Raw genomic sequence first — 17,398 nt, 5'->3', positions numbered from 1 at the left:
AGTACAGCCAGCTCTCCTAGTATCATGAGAAAGTCCAGCTAGTAAACGAAAGAAGAGAATGATTTTAAATGTAATCCGGCCGATATGGCTTCATGTGCGATGTCTCGCCTTGAGGGGACATTGTTCTTGCTGGCGATTGGCCATGATGTTCATATGGCGCGATGTTTGGGAGTGTGGGTGTAGCAGGTGATCTCACGGAAGGACTAAAGGCCCTGTACCCTTCAGAGGGTCTTGTTTCGTGGCGGTCGGAGTCCTCAAATGGGTTCTCGACAGTCGCACTTGTTTGCGTGTGGTAATTTGAGGGTCTATGTTCGGTCTCGGTTCGCGCAGGCGAGGTAACGGAGGGATTGAAAGTTGCATAGCCATCATTGGCATGCGTTAAGTCGCCCAAGGTCAGCGGAGAAACAGGCCTGACCTCTAATCCATGCATCTGCTCTGCAGTCGCTTGTTCGTGGTGTCCTTCTGAAGAGATATTGGACTCGGACGAAATCCTGGACGAAGTGGTAGGATTTTCATGGTTGTAGTGGGACTGTAGCACATCATGCGATTCATTCGACACACGGTGGTCGTACGAGTTGTCCGCCACATCAGCGCCGGTATGCATTTCGACGTTCTCATGCGTCTCAGCATGTTCCTCGAGAGGGGACTCATTTCCAGCCGAAGGTGTGTAAGCAACATAATTATGATTCTGTTGCGACGTTTCGTGGGACTCCGAATTTGATCTTCCTGTGGACTCATGGGCGGCATCGATATGTGATGCGTCATGATCTTCGAACGGAGAAGCATGGTTTAAGTCGGAGGACGATGATTTAGCAGCGGGATTGAATGCAGCATAGCCACTCTCAGGCTCTTCGTGCGAGCTATAGTCATGTGGCATGGTATGGTCCAAGTGATCTAGATGTTCATGGTTGGCTTCGTGGTGTGCCGAGATAGCGTCGCTAGCAAAGGGCGAGCGCGGCGCATTGGCTGCAGGACTGAACGCCACATAACCACTCTCAGGCTCTTCATGTGAGTTATAGGAGCTGTGTGGCATGTCATAGTCCCGAGGTTCAGGATAATCATAGCTGGATTCATGGCTGTATCCATCGTGCGCGGAAATGGCGTGGCTAGCAAAAGGCGAGGGTGACGCATTGGCTACAGGACTAAACGCCACATAGCCGTCTCCATTGGCTGCATTGACTGGTGAGAACGTCCTGCCCAGTGCGTCGGCGGGGGCAGCGGCTTGAGAGCGAAGGCCATTAGAAGTAGCAGGACTGAACGACCGTGGCGGGTATTCGTTTTCTTGAGCTGGATAGGGGGCTGCGTCTGGCTGGTTGAAGGGTGAGAATGTTCGGGCTGCTGCTCTTTCACCAGGGAAGGCAGACGCGGGAGTTAGAGAACGAGTGTTTGGATCAACTGCCGGACTGTATGGACGGAAAGGAGTGCGAGATGGAGGACCATAAGGATCGTGTTGAGGTTGGTATGTTTCAAATGGCCTGTACCCTTCGCCTGGACCTCGTGTTCCGGGGACGTTTGGGCCATATCCAGGAGCTGGTGTAACATTGGAACGTGACACGGGTGTTTGGTTGCGAAAAACTTGCGGTGCCGGCGAGGCATGGTCAACCTGGCTGTACCCGGGGCCTGAGGTGTAGTTTGAAACGGGTGTTTGTGTTCGTGGCATTTGTGGCGCTGGCGACGCCCTGTCAATCGGGCCGTATCCAGGGGCTGGAGGTGTGGGTGTAAACCCTTGCCGCGATACTGGAGTCTGCAAACGCGGTACGGGCCCCGGCTGCTGACCGGGCAGACGAGGCGCTGGGGTGAAGCCTGAACGTGACATCGGTGTCTGGGTGCGCGGCATAGATGGCGCCGGTGATGACCGCTCCATTGGACTATTGTATCCCGGTTGCGCAGGCGCTTGGTTGAAATTCTGTGGCATCCTTGGAGTCTGGGAGCGTGGCATCGGGGCAGGGCCGTGCTTCGGAAGTGGTGGCACTGGTGGCACTGGTGGCGCCGGCGTACCATGCCGATCCAGTGGGCTGTATGCTGACACCGCGGTGCTTCCTGACAACGAAGCCGCATCAGAGTATGCTGAAGATTCGGTCACTGTTCGGCTCAATCCAGGTTTGTCATTGAATGCGCCAACATCTGGCAAGGTGGGATTGCGATCCGGAGCAGCTGTCCCAGGACGTGAAGAGTAAGCCGGGAGAGTGGTTTGTGTGGTAGTGCGCGAGATCGTGGTGACAACAGGTGTCTTGTCATCATCGCCAGCACCCAGTGAGGGAAGAGTAGGCCGTTTGTCTAGACCCATGTTTGGATTGGTCGGTTTTCGATCTTGCAAGGCCACGCCTTTAGCCAAAGCTTTGTTGACTTTCCTCCGGACAATACGAGTCAGCCGGCTGTTGATTTTCCGTTTGCAATAAGCCTTCAATGACCCATCCTCCGAAGGGATATGGTGGAAGAGAAAGATAAGGTAGAGTACGACAGCCAGGATCAATTTGAGCATTGACAAGACCCATATGACCAGGGTGAATAGCATTCCGATCAGGACAACCGCACGTTCGGTGTTATCCTCGGCCAGCACCTTTATGTTGTCAAAGAATTGCGAAGCTCCGGACCCGCCCTCGTCGGTGGTGTTGCTGCCTCCGGGAAGAAGGTCCATTTGCATCACTGAGTATAGGGTAATAGCGTTAACGACTTGTCGTGGGCCGTCGGCAAAAAGAGTGCTCAGCCAAGCTAGATAGGTCAACATGTGTTTGCAAGAAGGGCGGTGGTGAACTTACATTCAAAAGCAAAGTATGCGAAGAGGGCGACGTATTCAGCGCCCTTCTTACTTTTGGTTAACTCGCCGAACACGAGGAATCGCCTCCAACCGCGACCGTTGCTTCCCATTCGAATACTTTGAACGCGCACAGCGAGAGAGTCGAGGTAGCTCTGAGCGATACTCCCGGAGCGGATTGCACGAATGGCGCGCAACCATCGGTAGATCAAGAGGGCGAAAGAGATGATGATGCAAACGGCGAAGATCCATCGCGATATTTTGAAAGGAATCGCAGGCTCAATTTGGCCCGCCCATCGTGAGAAAGCAAGAAGATTGACGGCGGTAAAGGTGTCGACTCCGTACACGGCTATGGAGATAAGAAGGAAGACGTAGAGAAAGAAGTATGAGAACGGGGATAGACAGGACTCTGATTTGAAGTCATCGAGGTTCTGTAAACAGTCAGCGTCAGCGGCATTTCCATAGGAGGACCAACTCAGAAATTGAGCTTACAATGTAATCCCACTGTTCCTCCAAGGCCACGGGCCCTTTCTCCCTGTCTCCAGAACAAAACATGCCGATAACCAATCCGGTGTCGCCAGTACACAATGAGATAAAAGAAGGTGAAGGGAGACGGTCTCAACGGGAAAAGAGTGATGCTTCGTCGGTCCAGCCGGGCGAAGTCGAGGTCGCAACGAGAGCGAAGGTCAAAGAGAGTGTGTGTAGTGTGAGAGTGAGAGGAAGCCAGGATCTCGAATTTGTTATGTACGAGACTGCGCCAAGGAAAGAGAGGAAAGCGTCAGCAGTACGGCCAGCGACTATCGACAACAATCGCGCATAACCGCTGAGAGATTGCTGGAGTCCGAGGTCAAACGAGCGACCCGTCAATCACTGCGGACCCATTCTGAATAGCCATTGAAGTGTTGTAAAAGATTATGGTGACGCTTGAACTGCGACGTTGGCGGCTAGCTTCAGTGGGTAGGGCGAACGTGCCAAGATAGGGGAAGGGGGGTCCTGGCGCGTGCTGCTGCGGTTGCAACACTGATCGCAATTGCTGATAAGCACGGGGGAGAGGGGGGGAGAGAGAGAGAGAGAGAGACAGAGGAAGAGACGAAATATCGGCCACGATGGGAATAAGGAAAGACGAGGTAATTTGGAGTAGAAACGAACGACAGTTCACAGGGAACAGGCGAACCCCTTGAGGGTCAGAAGCCGAGCAATCCACGCGAGAAAAAAAGAGAGTTGGCGGGATTGTATGATAATGGAGGGGGCTTGCATGGAAGAATGTGGAGCAATTGGTGGAAATGGTGGAATGAAGAACGGGGTCGCCCATGGTTTGGTGGCCCAAGGTGAAACACGCAGGGAAGGGAGGGAATGAAACAGCGCGGCGCTTGTTGAGAACTACTGGCCACTATTGAGTGTTAGTTCGGATCAATTTCCCAATTCATTGGCCATCATCCAAGAGGGATAAGTACTTACTCGCAGCGTGGATCTGATAGGATCCTCTCCCGCACGCAGGTGCCCCCAAATTAATGCCAGCCGGCCGTTGAATTTATGGTTCTTGTGGGATGAAGTTGAAGATGATGAATAGGGAAGGGAATCCGTTATCAGTCACGGACCTTTTCCCCGACCGACGCCGTGATCCACACCTTTCGCTTCCACTGTGACTGATTGATTATCGACAACTCACTCCCTCTATACGGAGTGGCCATCTCACGAACATCTCCACCCGGTTTAGACTTTCAATTGCTCTGCCTTATTCCCATATTCTGGATTGTCGATCGTTTCTTGTGTCCCTACCGATGATGATTGACATTCGATCATTGCGCTGCCTGTTGAGTAGTAGTAGTAGAACTAGCCTGTACTATATAGCAGGCTGCCAGTATCCCGAGGTTTCATACCGAAATCCTGGCGAGGCCGGTCGCAAGTCTGAGTGTCCTTCTGAGTTCAATTGTCATTAGTATCTTTCTCACTCTCCCCCTCCTCACTCACTCACTCACTCACTCACACTCTCACACCAGGGAAGCCGAATCGAAGATGATGGGGCTTCAAGGCCCCGAAGACAGGCGACAGCATCAACCGCCTCGGCCTCGACCACGACCGCGGCCGCGACCCAGGCCGGCGCTGGAGATGGAAACCTGCAGCCGCTGGTTTTCCTGCTGCAAGTCTTGGACCTGCCGGCCCCAGCGAACCTGGTCCTCGGTTCGCTGTCTTTTCTCGACCTCCAAGGCATGTCGCAAACGGTTGACGCTGTCTTGAAGGGCCTGGTCGGAGGGAGCAGAAGCGGCTGAGGCGGCGGACTCCGTCTGAGCTTGGAGTTTGGCACGCAGATCGTTGATTTCGGTCTGCTGCCTGGAGATTTCGACCCTGGCCTCGTCCAGAGCCGTTGCAAGAGACCCCAAGTCGCCCGTACGGCGCTTGGGGATCGTTTGCATACTCTCGCTGTTCTCCCAAAACTTCAGACGGTGCTCAAGGACGTCATTGACGCCCGTGAGCTTGTCCCTCTCCGCCTCGGTGCCCTCCTTCTGCTCCCGGAAACGCTGAGCATCCCTGGAGGCGATGCCGACTTGCCGCGACATCTCCTTGAGTTCCTCCTCCAGGCCCTTCACCTGCTTCCGAGCCTCGTCGGCAGCCGCACGTGCCGCCGCGACCTCGTCATCGAATCTCTCCACCTCCTTATCGTAGGCGTCTTTGAGGCTTTTCATGGTCTTGCGATGCCCTTCGTCGGCTTGCCGGAGAGAATTCGCGACCCCCTCAGCCTCCATCATCTTCTGCTCGGCTTCTGTCGCCTTCGCCTCGGCTTCCCTCACCTTCTCTTCGGCGACCGCCTTCACCGCGTTGACCTCCACCCGGAGATTCAGGGCCTCCTGGACCGCGCTGTTCCCATCCAACGCGGATTTAAGAGACTCGATCTCGGCCCGCAGCCCCAGGATTTCCTGGGCAGCTTCGTCCCCTTTGAACGCACTCTTCAGCTTCTCATGCTGTTCAAAAAGGTTCTTATGCTGTCCATTAAGGTCGAAATGCTCGGCAAAGAGTGTGTCGTACTGTTGCGACCAGAAGTCGATTTCTTGCTTTGCGCGACCCTCTGCCTCCAGCAAGTGGGAGTACTCTCCGAGCTTGGCCTGCAGGGCATTCACTTGTACTTCCGCGCTTCCGAGTTGTGCTGCTTGCATGTGACACTGTGCCTCGGAAATTTGAAGTTTTCTTTCCAGGTCACGGATCTCTGCGGCGTTAGGCTCCGTGGCCTGCACCTGGGGTGCTGCCTCGTGAGCCCGAATTCTTGCGCCCAGGTCCTGGATCACAACTTCTTGCCTGGAAAGCAAGTCTTCGGTGGCGATAAGTTCCCTCGCCCGCTCGTAAGACTGCTCCTCCTGAACCTGAAGTAGTTTCTGGAGTCTACGGATATCTGCATCCTTGCGCAGACCCTCCTCCTTTGTCACACGGAGCTTTTCACTGTCGCAGATCCTTTCGGCCTGCGCTTCAACGGCTTCTAGACGGCGCGCCATGGCGTTAAACTCATCGGTCCGAATCTGGAGTTCTGCTTGAAGCGATTCAATAATGCCGCGAGAGTTGGCATTCGCTTCATCATTCTTGCGAGCCAGCTGCTCCTCTAGCTCGGCGACGCGGTTGGTGAGAGTCTGCTCCCGTGAGTCAGACTTGTACTGCGCCCCCCGCGCTCTTCCGTTAGCCATTATGAGGCGACAGTTGACCCGTTCTAGCTCTTGACGAAGACTGGTGATCAGACTCTCTTGCTGGGCAACCTTGTCCTCTTCGCAACGTGCAACCAGCATCTGATTTTTCGACCGGAGTTCGTCAAAGCGCACCTCCATTCCGTTCGCCTGCTCGGTTTTGGCGGCCAGCTGGCCTCGTACCTCATCCAACATTGCTTCGTAAGTGCCAATCTTGGCCGAAAGAAGTTCAACTTGCTCGATCAATGCTGTATCTTGGTGCTGTGCCTCATCTTCAGGACCGTTCTTTGACACCGAACGTGTCCAGCTGCAAAGCGTCTCAATGGCCTTGACAGGAGAAGAATGACGGATCGCGATAACAGCCGCGGCAAGAATGCTGGCGAGGGCCAAAACGAAACAGACGAAACGGAAAATCTGGAGGTGTTCAATATCATCTCCAACGCTGAACGTTGGGATGTAGTCTTCCCAGACAGAGAACAACTCCACGCCGAGGTCGACTCCGTCACAATGGAATCCCTGGAGCCGCCGACTGCTGGACCACCGGCCTGCCGGAGAACCACGATCCAGGTTCAGGCAGTACTCCCAGTAGTCCCAGCCTGCGGGTCCCATACCATCAGCCATGCCATACAAGACATGGTAGCCGGGCGTCAGAAGATCTTGACTCGTCCACATCAAAGTGACGATTGTGACATAAACCCGCGAGATCATGGCGATGGGACGACGGGCAGGGAAATACCAGTTACGGAGGTCGGAAAGGCGACGACCCATCTGGCTCTGGACCATCCTTCTCTTGAACGCGTCAACGCACGCGACGAGAAATTCGAGGGGAGAGAAAACAGCTGCAAGCAGCTTGGCTCCGAACGAGATGCCAGAGGTGAAGGTGTTCCAGTTTACGGCGACGAAGAAGAAGAAGATTAGAGCTGCAAAGACGGTGTCCAGTCCTGCAGTCAAGTCGAGCATGTCTAATGACTCGTACTCCGGGTTCAGGGTTCTTCCGTACAGGAGGACTTGTTCCGTAGGAGACATCATGTTGAACATGCTGTACAGCGTGAGTTTGTTGTTTACGAGATTCTAACGGTAGTAGGTCTGGAGCTCAAACCTTGAAGTGAAGCTTGGTAAAGCGGTTTGTACTTTGGAACAAGCACAGGAAGATGTTAACGAAGATACGAAGAAGATGATTTCGCGATAAGCTTTGCTAAACACTGTGAGTGTCAACGAAGTTAAGGAGAATCGGATTTTGGTAAAGTTCGTTGAAGGAGGAAGAGGAAGAGGAAGAAGGGAAGAAGAGGAGGGGGAAGGGGAAGACATGGTGGGCGGGCCAGAGAGAGTCCTGGGGGGGCAGGAGACTGACCGTCCAGTGAATGAAGCTGTTGGCAGTGAGTGTTAACTACGGTGACTAGGTCAGCAGCTTCGTTACTGAAGGTGAATGGCAGGCTTTACCACCACAATACAGGGGGGAGAAATGAGTGACGGTTTGAAAGAGAGAAGAGAATTGGATTGAAGTGGGAGAGAAGAGAGAACAGATGCGCCAGATTATATAGCCATGGCGCTGCAGGTAAGTCTGGGATCTCTCCATTAAAAGGTAGGTAGTTAAAAGCTATATTCCGCTGCATCATGGTCAGTCTACGAGTCTACGCATATGGGAAATGCCGTGGAGGGTTCAGGAAGTTCCCACCCGTCATGGGCAATGACGGGACTACACGCGGGAATTCAACACGAATAATGGGAAGTACCGCGCAAAAAGTCATTTCGGCAACTTTCACGGAGACGCCTTCACCTTTGGGTCTGGCGTGCACTTCACTAGCCTATGGCCTATCTTGGGTGAAGTGGCGAGTGCAAGCTTACAGCAATCTCCGGCAGCAAAAGTGAAGATAGGATAGGGTATGCTTCGTAGTTACGATGAAAATCAGTGGTACAGTATCCTGCTGAACTTTATGAAGCGCGATAGCTGAGTTCAACTCTACGGTAGTCCTATCTTTGGGGGACTGATAGAGGTCCATGTAAGTGCTATTCGAGGATAAGCCAGGGGACATCAGTGGAATTCTGTATCGAGACAACTACGCAAATGACACGCTAATCGGTTTTCAGAGCGCAGAGAATATAGTAATACCATCTTGGGATTCAGTTCTTGCTACTCCAGTTCTGTTGATAGAATTTCAGTACTCATCTCGATGTAATAGTAATAATTCCTCTTATTCTCTGCTTTGATTGTTGCCGATCATGTCAGAGCCTACTCTGACTAACCAACTATTCAGCGTGGTCATTGAGATCGGCGTGTACTTATCTATCTATTCTGTTAGGACAAGGCAGTACTACTAGTACATTGTTACGCAAATCGTCAAAGAAAGTCACTAATCACATCTTCAAGTCAAGCAAGCTGTCGAAGTCTATAGAAAAAGCTAGCAGCACAGAAAATACTTGGTGGCAATTTTATTTCTAGATGCACTTGCTAGTGTAGTGACAGCAAGAAAGAAAATTATGAACAAGGACTCTATTCTGTAGCTTTTTGAAGAATACCTCTTTCCTGCTTCTGGGTCTATCTATAATTCTGAAATAGTCCGCTGTAGAATTAGTAGTACTAGACCTCCATGTATGTAGCTGAAAATGGAAATTTTAGTCCAGAGCATATATTCAATATCTGCTAGAAGAATACCACTCGACCACATCGATGCCTTCATGACTACTACCGATTTACTTTCGTAGTTATTCGAGTCACCTACCTTACTAGTTACAGTAGTCTAGAATCATTCGGTAGAATGACTCATCACTTACCTCAGCAATCAACAGACGGTCTCATTGGACATCGGGAAGCGCCCTATGGGGGCCTCCGGGATCGTCCGTCGGGAGGCGGGAAGACGAGGACCTTCGCAGTCGCAGGAATGATGGAGCCCTTGAAATAGTTACTCCGTACTGCTCAGAAGTAGTACTTAGAAGCGGGTGTGGACTTGTCAGACGTGTGTATGTCTAGTGACCAGTGCTATCTCTGATGATTGCGCTTCAGACTCAAATCGATGGGAGGATAATAATCACGCTGGAATTGTGAGTTATTTGACATCACCTATCAATCAATTAGAGAACCCTCCACCATCCTCCTGCTTGAGGGAAATAAAACATGTATAAGCCAGTAAGAAGAATGATATAATGAAGGAAGGATTTAGTGGAGGACATAGCACTAGTACCTACGTACTTACGTACTAATGTAAGTGCTAAAAGTAGGCGACGTCACGTAGTGGCCAGACACCCACCCGCACTGATCAATTGTTCCGATTACGCCGCCAGCCACTACTAAGCAAAGCAGCAGCAGCAGCAGCAGCAGAACCTTTACTCGGAGTGGTTACCACTTCGTCGTTTCCATCCATCTTTCTGCTTACCCGCCCCCAATTCAGCTTAGCCGCCCCCCCAATTCGTACGTACCCTTTCTCTCTCTCTCTTGTCGTCTTTCCTCAAATATGCCCCTCTGGTAGCCTGCGGGCCTTTCTTGTCTTTTCTTTCTTTTTGACCACCTTCCTTCCATTGCCCTTCGGTGATGGCTATATCCTCTGCCACACGTATCCTGGCCGCCCGGCCTCTCGTCCTTGGTTTAGCAAAGCTCTGCTTCTTGGCTGTTGCCAACCTGCCCGTCATCTCCGCCGCCCCAACTTTTATCATCAACTCCGATGTCGACCCGAAACCCCCCAGTGACCCTAGTCTATGGCTGTACCTAGGTGTTGCCGCCGCCCTCGTTCTCAGCGGCGGTGCCTTCGCTGGACTGACCATCGCCTTGATGGGACAGGTAACTCCAATCTCACACTCAGAACTTTTTTCATGTTCCTGTGCAATGACGCTAATGACCTCCCTTCTCACCCAAACAGGACGAAGTCTACCTACAAGTCATTCAGACCTCCGGTGAAGGCTCCGAACGCAAAAATGCCGCAAGTGTCCTGAAGCTGTTGCAGCGAGGAAAGCACTGGGTCCTCGTCACCCTGCTGCTCAGCAATGTCATCACCAACGAGACGCTTCCAATCGTGCTCGACCGCTCACTTGGCGGTGGCTGGCCTGCGGTGCTCGGCAGTACCGTCTTGATTGGTATGTCCGAAAAATCCCTCTTCTTGGCCTTCGCATCCTTGCTTACCATAATTCCCTCTGTCGCGTCTAGTCATTTTCGGCGAAATCGTCCCCCAGTCGATATGTGTCCGTTACGGTCTCCCCATTGGTGCTTGGATGGCTCCATGTGTCCTAGCGCTCATGTACCTCATGTCTCCCGTCGCCTACCCGGTCGCGAAGCTGCTCGATAAGCTGTTGGGTGAGGATCACGGCACCATCTACAAGAAGGCCGGTCTCAAGACCCTGGTGACGCTGCACAAAACCTTGGGTGAAGCCGGTGAACAGCTCAACTCCGATGAAGTCACCATCATCAGCGCTGTTCTTGACCTCAAGGACAAGGCAGTGGGCAGCATCATGACCCCAATGGAAGACGTCTTCACCATGTCCGCCGACACCGTCCTAGACGAAAACACCATGGACTTGATTCTGTCGCAAGGATACTCTCGTATTCCTATTCACGCTCCGGACAACCCGATGAACTTCGTCGGCATGCTGTTGGTTAAAATGTTGATCACCTATGACCCCGAAGATTGCAAGCGCGTGCGGGACTTTGCTCTGGCCACGCTACCCGAGACCCGCCCGGAGACAAGCTGTCTGGATATCGTCAACTTCTTCCAAGAGGGCAAGTCCCACATGGTATTGGTGTCGGAGTATCCGAGTGAGGATCGTGGCGCTTTGGGTGTGGTCACCCTGGAAGATGTGATTGAGGAGCTCATCGGAGAGTACGTACCAGACCAAGCCTCAAAAAGGACCGAACAATGCTGACACTTTGTAGGGAGATCATCGACGAGTCAGATGTCTTCGTGGATGTGCACAAGGCCATCCGCCGCATGGCTCCTGCTCCCAAGTCCCGCGTTCCCAAGGGCCGGATTGTGGAGGACCCTCCCATGCTTCCGGCTGAGACCACTCTAGTCGATGTGGACAACGAGTCCCCTGCTCCACCCAATGGGGCCCCGAAAGACCATCGCCGGCTTTCCGTAGAAGCACCTTTGCCTCGGTTCCAGCTCCGTCGGCCCACCTCAGATAAGAACTCAGACTCGACAGACGGCTTGTTCACGCATCGCGGGGCCACGGATGAGATCAGACAGCATTTGAAGCACCTGGGCCCATCAAACTTGGCCAGCCGACCGCGCCAAACTCGATACCAAAATGTGAAGATCAAACGGAGTGCCTCGCCATCCCGATCCGGACAGACCGATCTTGAATCCAGCCAGAGTATGTCCGATGTACAACCTAGACATAATTCCATCGGCCTGCAGGGCGGTATCGGCGCCGGACTTGTACAGAGTGGTATGGATGCCCGTGATGGAGTGTATGCGGTCCGTGCGGGATATGGCACGATGAGCCACTCCAATCCGCCGGCCGATGCCGGTACTCAGACGAAGGATGGTCTCCCGATATCGATACCCGAACCGGTCCATGAAGAACAGGATGATCACCCTCGGTCAGCGGGCAGTCGAACCGGCAGTGCCCGGTCCATCGACTCGCAATCCGAGCATCTCAAGCCGGGCAGTTACCTTCACCGAGGCCCGGCTCGGAGTGGTAGCATCACAGAGCAGGTGGTCGATGTCAACGGCATCCGCAAGGTTGTACTCCATACCACAAGCACCAGCTCATCTGAATCTGAACGACCGAGAACGAGCGAAAATTCGGAGTTCCCTGTCCGCCAGGAAGGCGAGATCGTCGACCTGGGGAATAATCAGTCCGCCGGAAGTAAGAAACGCCGTCGTCGCAGAAAGCGCGGACAAGGCCCGAAGAACGGGGAGTCGGGCGAAAATACCCCTCTACTGTCGCAATAACCAAGATAATTTCGGACGCTCCGAGTGTTCTGCTGGCCAGAGCGACAGGGCGACATGTGGATAGTTGTTGTTGTTACGTTGCAAAAATTTACCCTGTACACAAATACGACCGAACAGCTAGTCGTGTGTGATGCACATGCTCCCGAGGAACCGATGTATTTCTTTCCTTTCCACCATATATTCATTTTCCATGCATAGCCGACCCTGCGTGCCAATACCTGGTCGCTTGACACTTGTCGTTGCATTGAGGGGTCTGGCGGTGTAGATGAGATCTGTGTTCAGTAGTATCTTTAAGGAAATGGCATTCTCCTGATAGGTCCTTGCATACAATGTAACACCGACCCTATCTTGCCCCTACTTGCTTTTACAGATGATGGAGGAACCACTATCCGTCCAGCATCTCATCTCAAGACTGGGTGATAATCCGCCTTCCAGCATCCTAGCCATGCTTTCAAGTATTCTCTGATGTAGAATGCCGACTGTACCCCCGGGAAATAATAGTAAATCTAGAACACAAACTGTAGACCCATCATAGTATTCATAATAATTCCCCAAGTCAGAGACCATGCAAGATCAAGACCACATGATGATGGATAATACTATGTAATATAGCCAAATCTTCCTTGATTCCCTAGGGATGATAACAATTTCCAATTCAGGGATTTCATGCATCGAGGCTTGCTTTCTTCCTTGCAAATCAATTATCCTCCCCCTCTTTTGATCTCATCCACACCTCTAACCAGGTCTCTTACTTTTTATTATCGGTATGATATACTACACGTAGGTAATACCACCCAGAAATGAAACATCTGCCAAAGAAAATAAGAAGGAGAGAGAGAGGAGGGGTGTTGAAAAGAATGCGGGATCATTTGCTTGATGGTTATTGTACGGGGGGGGTTCGATGCTGCTATTGGATTGGTACTCAATATAATAGTCTGTAAGACGTGGACTAGGATCAAAAATTGCTGGCAATCACAGTTAGTAGAGCAGATCTAGTCTGGATGTTCAATATAAATGTTTCTTTCTCACATGGAATATTGTGAAGTATGTATAGCTATCGAGGACTGGTTGGGTTCAATATTTCTCTCTTCGACCACTGATATGTGCATAGAATGCGGCATAATATATCAACTAGCATCATTGGTCTAGTGGTAGAATTCATCGTTGCCATCGATGAGGCCCGTGTTCGATTCACGGATGATGCACAGCAATTTCTTTTTTGTTTTGATTTTTTTTTCTCTGTTTATTTACTCGATTTAACATCCTTTGTTGATTGTTATTCTTCAGGCTTTTCGTAAACTGGCTGTTGGTTTTACCTGATGGGGATTCGCTAGTACGTAGTAATCTACTAGGGCCTAGTATATCCAGAATCATCTCTATTTATTCACCCTACTTTTATCATAAAGCATGTGCATGGACCCAACCACAACTCCATAAACAAGACGATGCCAGCAGCACGGCAATGCAGAAACTAAACCCAAGAAACAAATAGCCTGAAATAATTCATAGACTCATCAACATACGATGCAAGAAGACGAAATGTATGAGATCATTGCAGGAGAGGATCCTATACCATCTGGTTAGTATGAAAATCAAAACAGTCTTAGGTGGTAAGCTTACTCTGAAGTGTTTCTGGTGGTTGGCTTGCCGGTTGACCCGTGCCGTGAAGCGCTGCTCTTGTCGCATGGCTCTCTGGCGTTCCTTGCGCTCGCTGATCATCACGTCCCTCTTCTGGGAATCCGTCGTTCCAATCATACCAGTACCACCATTGGCACGGGTGATAAGCGCACGGTTGAGGTTGCGGCCACGAGGCTTCGGCTCCTCTTCCTCGATCTCGCCGTTCTCGATGGCAAGTTGGCGCTCGGCACGCTCCTCTGCGGTGGGGTAGTTGTGCAGGTTCTGGCGGTAGTATTTGGCGAGAGAGCGGTGACCGACGCTGCGACCTGAGGGCAGATGCAGCTCATAGTCGGTGGCGTAGACGACGGGAGCGCGCTTGCGGTTGTCGAGGTCATCCTCGTCCTCGTCCATGGATGAGGCGTCTGTCTCCCATCCCTCGTCTTCGCCGTCAACCTTGACGCCTCCTTCCTCATGTGTCTCGCTGCCGGTGGACTCCCACTCTTCGTCGTCTGAGTAGGTGCTGCGGAAATCGTAGTACTGGCCAATCTCGATCTGCTCGGCCTCAGACTCGAAAGCGATCATGCAGTGGCCCTTGTCCTTCATGTGCGTGCGGATGCCTTCGGGGGTGTTGCGGATCATATGGCAGTAGGTGCATTCGCTGTTCTCGTTGATCTTGCGCCACAGGTAGTGGAGAAGACCCTCAATGTCAACGAGGTAGTCCTTCTCGGGAATGAACATGCCGTGGGTCTTGAACATGTGCTCGGTGTTTTCTTCAACATTGTCCGACTTCTGCAGACAGAAGAGACAACGAGAGGCAAAGAACCCATCATCAGACATCTCCTCGTCTTCATTGCTCTCTTCCTTGATGGTAGCATCCTTGAGGGTCTCGGCGACCTTGTTAACCTCGGACTCTCCGACGCGGGGCTTGTTGATGGGTTCTCCCAGGGAGAAGGTGGAGCTCATGACGGAGGACGACTCGTCGGCATTTTCCCGGCTCATGCGGGCCTCGCGGGCCTTGTGCTTAGAGCTCTTGATATGGTTCTGGTAGGAGTTCTCGCTGTAGAAGGTCTTCTGGCAAGCGACGCAGGTCGTCTCGAAGGATGCCTTGGCGGCAGCGGCAGTAGTGGTGGCTTTGGCGGCAAGGACCTTTTCGTTGAAGGTTTCCTGGGACACGGGGGGAAGGGAGGCGATACGACGCTTCATGTTATACAAGCTAGTACAGATGGGATCAGCTCCTGCAGACTAAACCAGTGGTAATATGAAGAAACTTACTGCCAGTCAGTGCGCATGTGCACCCGCTGCGCATCGCTGCCGCGGAAAGCAACAAGGCAAGTGTTGCAGGTGTAGGGGAGGGAAGATGCAGGACCGTCCATCTTGAATAAAATCGGCGAAACAACGCAGGGGTATCACGATGAAAGAAAATGTCGTGTAGAGGTCGTTATATGATTGTGGGATGGACGAAGCGGGGCACAATCTCAAATGCTGCGACCGCTGGGTATCGGAGAACAAGTGACTATCCCAGTTGACACTTGTAGATTCAAGTATGGATGAAAGAGACTAATCCACACGAGCGAGTGAAGGTAAATGAGATAGGGAAAGGTGGAAGAGTCGGGATGAGTCTTCAATTGTTGCCCCTCAGCGCCGAAGCAGAATTAATCATTGATAATCACCGAGATTTGCGCCGCCTTGCCGCTTTGGGCCCAATGACGTTCAATGCACGTGCCCACACATTATCCACCTACTAGTGCTGTGTTAGTCATCATAACATTTTATGCACAGACGGCCGACGAGTTCTCTTTTTGTCTTCTGTTTCGTCTGTTTAGAAACGACATTTGTTTCCAAAAGTAGGTTGGTGAATTATTCTAAAAAATTCTAAAAACTTTAGTGGAGCCTATAGTGTGGTTTAAAGGACTTGAATGCAATCCGACGTCCTTCTGCCATTCGAAACTAGCAGTAGTAAGTAAAGGTCCAGCCGAAATATATTTCTCTACTAATATATCAAACATTGTGGAGCACCAGCTATAACTAGTAGTCTATCACATGGAATCCAGCTTGATAAGTAAACAAACTATCAATACTATCAGCAACAAAGTGGAAGCATATTTGACTCATGGTAGCACGTAACCACCGTCAATGAGGACATCACTGCCCGTCATGAATGTAGACGCGTCGCTGGCGAGATACAGATACAATCCCTTGATCTCCTTCACATGGCCCTGCCTCCCAAGCGGCGCCATCCGATAGGCTTCGTTGACCGTTTGCGGACTGGCACCCATCTTGGTATCGAAAAAGCCAGGAGAGACAATGTTAACACGGGCGAACTCTCTCCACTCGCGAGCAAGTGATTTTCCCAAGTGCGTCACGAAGGCCTTGCTGCCATTGTAGACAGGTTGATCAACGGGGACATTGACAATGTGGCCACTCATGCTAGAGGTGATGATCAGGTTACCGAAGCCTTGTTGTTTGAATACCTCTCCAACATATTTGGCGCAGTAGAGAACGCCATCCACTGTATGCCGTCATTAGCACCGAGTTTACAGCAAAGGAGGAAGCATCTTACCGTTCACCGACATCTGCTTCCGATATTCTTCCAGTGTTTGCTCCAGGAGAGGCTTGGAAATAGCCATTCCTATTTAGTATATTAGCGGATTGATTGCCCTGTGCGACAAAATCTGAACCCTACCGGCGTTTGCGATAAACACATCAATTTTGCCAAAGTCTTTCGCGACATCTGCAATCGCTTGTTGAACGGCATCCGCATCCGAAACTGGGCTAATCAGCATTCTAAGTCTTTGAAAACGAATGACAGGTAATGCCCACCGTCGACCTTGTAAGCAGCAGCTCTAATCCCATGAGCAGAAGCCAGTGCCTGCGCTTTCCCGACGGCTGCATCATTGCTATCGTGACTTTGTTAGATGTGGAATCTTGTCCGATGCTAGAAAAGGCATAGCCTACGAGTTGTACCACATGGCAATATCGGCATTAGCCTCAGCCATGGCTTCAGCCACTGCGTAGCCGATGCCATCTGCAGCTCCTGTGATCACGACAACCTTTCCGCTCAGACGCATCTGCGCCAATACATTTGTTGGTGTGTTTGGGAACGGGCGAGGGTATCCATCACGGACTGGGGCACACTCGGCTACGCTCATAGACATGTTGAACAGAGGTGATAGTTAAACAACGGCAGCAAATGTAAAGAATACAAGAGTGGTCCAAGCGGGGGTATCAAAAGATGAAGCTTGACACTTATAAGACTGGAAGGTACTCCGTACCCTTTTATGGTATTTTTCCTTGGAACGCTATCTACCTTGATGGTTGCTGCTTCTCTTCTCTTCTTTCAACTTCACGCGACCAGAGATGGCGGGGTTGCACCAACACTTACTGGTCCTTTGGAACTTGAACCTGGTTGCCCCACTCTTTTAGAAGGAGCCAGGAGTTGATCTCAATCATCATGATATACCTGTTCGGGTAACTGT

The 17,398-nt window shown here is 51.6% G+C and overlaps 6 protein-coding genes and 1 non-coding gene across 7 annotated transcripts; 2 read left to right on the top strand and 5 right to left on the bottom strand.

Annotated features, from left to right (window-relative positions):
* Positions 1-64: 64 nt before the first annotated feature.
* On the bottom strand, positions 65-3,483 carry BO83DRAFT_353143 (uncharacterized protein; the record flags this gene model as incomplete). The annotated part of the gene is made up of 5 exons (XM_025529026.1): positions 3,248-3,483; positions 2,760-3,186; positions 1,777-2,712; positions 1,128-1,482; positions 65-278 (listed from the first exon to the last, which is right to left on the bottom strand). Exons 1-5 carry the CDS (start codon positions 3,308-3,310, stop codon positions 65-67), a joined length of 1,995 nt encoding a protein of 664 aa, XP_025392003.1. The 5' UTR covers positions 3,311-3,483.
* Positions 3,458-4,372, bottom strand: BO83DRAFT_130324 (uncharacterized protein). Its single transcript, XM_025526095.1, has 2 exons — positions 4,214-4,372; positions 3,458-4,145 (listed from the first exon to the last, which is right to left on the bottom strand). Exon 2 carries the CDS (start codon positions 4,065-4,067, stop codon positions 3,603-3,605), a length of 465 nt encoding a protein of 154 aa, XP_025392002.1. The 5' UTR covers positions 4,068-4,145; positions 4,214-4,372; the 3' UTR covers positions 3,458-3,602.
* A 437-nt stretch (positions 4,373-4,809) lies between these two features.
* On the bottom strand, positions 4,810-7,716 carry BO83DRAFT_353142 (uncharacterized protein; the record flags this gene model as incomplete). Its single annotated transcript, XM_025529025.1, has 2 exons — positions 5,627-7,716; positions 4,810-5,539 (listed from the first exon to the last, which is right to left on the bottom strand). The coding sequence occupies exons 1-2, from the start codon at positions 7,459-7,461 to the stop codon at positions 4,810-4,812; spliced, it is 2,565 nt and encodes an 854-aa protein (XP_025392001.1). The 5' UTR covers positions 7,462-7,716.
* A 2,063-nt stretch (positions 7,717-9,779) lies between these two features.
* On the top strand, positions 9,780-12,792 carry BO83DRAFT_374863 (putative DUF21 and CBS domain protein (Mam3)). Its single transcript, XM_025530307.1, has 4 exons — positions 9,780-10,195; positions 10,275-10,488; positions 10,559-11,228; positions 11,282-12,792. The coding sequence occupies exons 1-4, from the start codon at positions 9,950-9,952 to the stop codon at positions 12,303-12,305; spliced, it is 2,154 nt and encodes a 717-aa protein (XP_025392000.1). The 5' UTR covers positions 9,780-9,949; the 3' UTR covers positions 12,306-12,792.
* Positions 12,793-13,439: 647 nt separating this feature from the next.
* Positions 13,440-13,510, top strand: BO83DRAFT_t70. Its single transcript has one exon. It is a non-coding gene; the product is annotated as a tRNA-Gly (tRNA).
* A 168-nt stretch (positions 13,511-13,678) lies between these two features.
* On the bottom strand, positions 13,679-15,553 carry BO83DRAFT_374862 (putative C2H2 finger domain protein). The gene is made up of 3 exons (XM_025530306.1): positions 15,195-15,553; positions 13,926-15,135; positions 13,679-13,872 (listed from the first exon to the last, which is right to left on the bottom strand). Exons 1-3 carry the CDS (start codon positions 15,293-15,295, stop codon positions 13,855-13,857), a joined length of 1,329 nt encoding a protein of 442 aa, XP_025391999.1. The 5' UTR covers positions 15,296-15,553; the 3' UTR covers positions 13,679-13,854.
* Positions 15,554-15,931: 378 nt separating this feature from the next.
* Positions 15,932-17,391, bottom strand: BO83DRAFT_413941 (short chain dehydrogenase). The gene is made up of 5 exons (XM_025534528.1): positions 16,878-17,391; positions 16,743-16,819; positions 16,606-16,689; positions 16,483-16,551; positions 15,932-16,431 (listed from the first exon to the last, which is right to left on the bottom strand). Exons 1-5 carry the CDS (start codon positions 17,075-17,077, stop codon positions 16,031-16,033), a joined length of 831 nt encoding a protein of 276 aa, XP_025391998.1. The 5' UTR covers positions 17,078-17,391; the 3' UTR covers positions 15,932-16,030.
* Between the last annotated feature and the right edge of the window lie 7 nt (positions 17,392-17,398).

Source organism: Aspergillus eucalypticola (assembly GCF_003184535.1).
Source record: "Aspergillus eucalypticola CBS 122712 chromosome Unknown BO83scaffold_3, whole genome shotgun sequence".
Taxonomy (NCBI): Eukaryota; Fungi; Ascomycota; class Eurotiomycetes; order Eurotiales; family Aspergillaceae; genus Aspergillus; species Aspergillus eucalypticola.
This window is presented reverse-complemented; position numbering and strand designations above follow the sequence as displayed.

Coding starts and splice junctions, on each gene's coding strand:
- BO83DRAFT_130324 (XM_025526095.1), bottom strand. CDS start 4,067: ATGGGCGACCCCGTTCTTCATTCCACCATTTCCACCAATTGCTCCACA.
- BO83DRAFT_374863 (XM_025530307.1), top strand. CDS start 9,950: ATGGCTATATCCTCTGCCACACGTATCCTGGCCGCCCGGCCTCTCGTC. Junction 10,196..10,274: donor CCATCGCCTTGATGGGACAG/GTAACTCCAATC, acceptor TCACCCAAACAG/GACGAAGTCTACCTACAAGT. Junction 10,489..10,558: donor CGGCAGTACCGTCTTGATTG/GTATGTCCGAAA, acceptor TGTCGCGTCTAG/TCATTTTCGGCGAAATCGTC.
- BO83DRAFT_374862 (XM_025530306.1), bottom strand. CDS start 15,295: ATGGACGGTCCTGCATCTTCCCTCCCCTACACCTGCAACACTTGCCTT. Junction 15,136..15,194: donor CACATGCGCACTGACTGGCA/GTAAGTTTCTTC, acceptor CATCTGTACTAG/CTTGTATAACATGAAGCGTC.
- BO83DRAFT_413941 (XM_025534528.1), bottom strand. CDS start 17,077: ATGTCTATGAGCGTAGCCGAGTGTGCCCCAGTCCGTGATGGATACCCT. Junction 16,820..16,877: donor ATTGCCATGTGGTACAACTC/GTAGGCTATGCC, acceptor AAGTCACGATAG/CAATGATGCAGCCGTCGGGA. Junction 16,690..16,742: donor TGCTGCTTACAAGGTCGACG/GTGGGCATTACC, acceptor TGATTAGCCCAG/TTTCGGATGCGGATGCCGTT.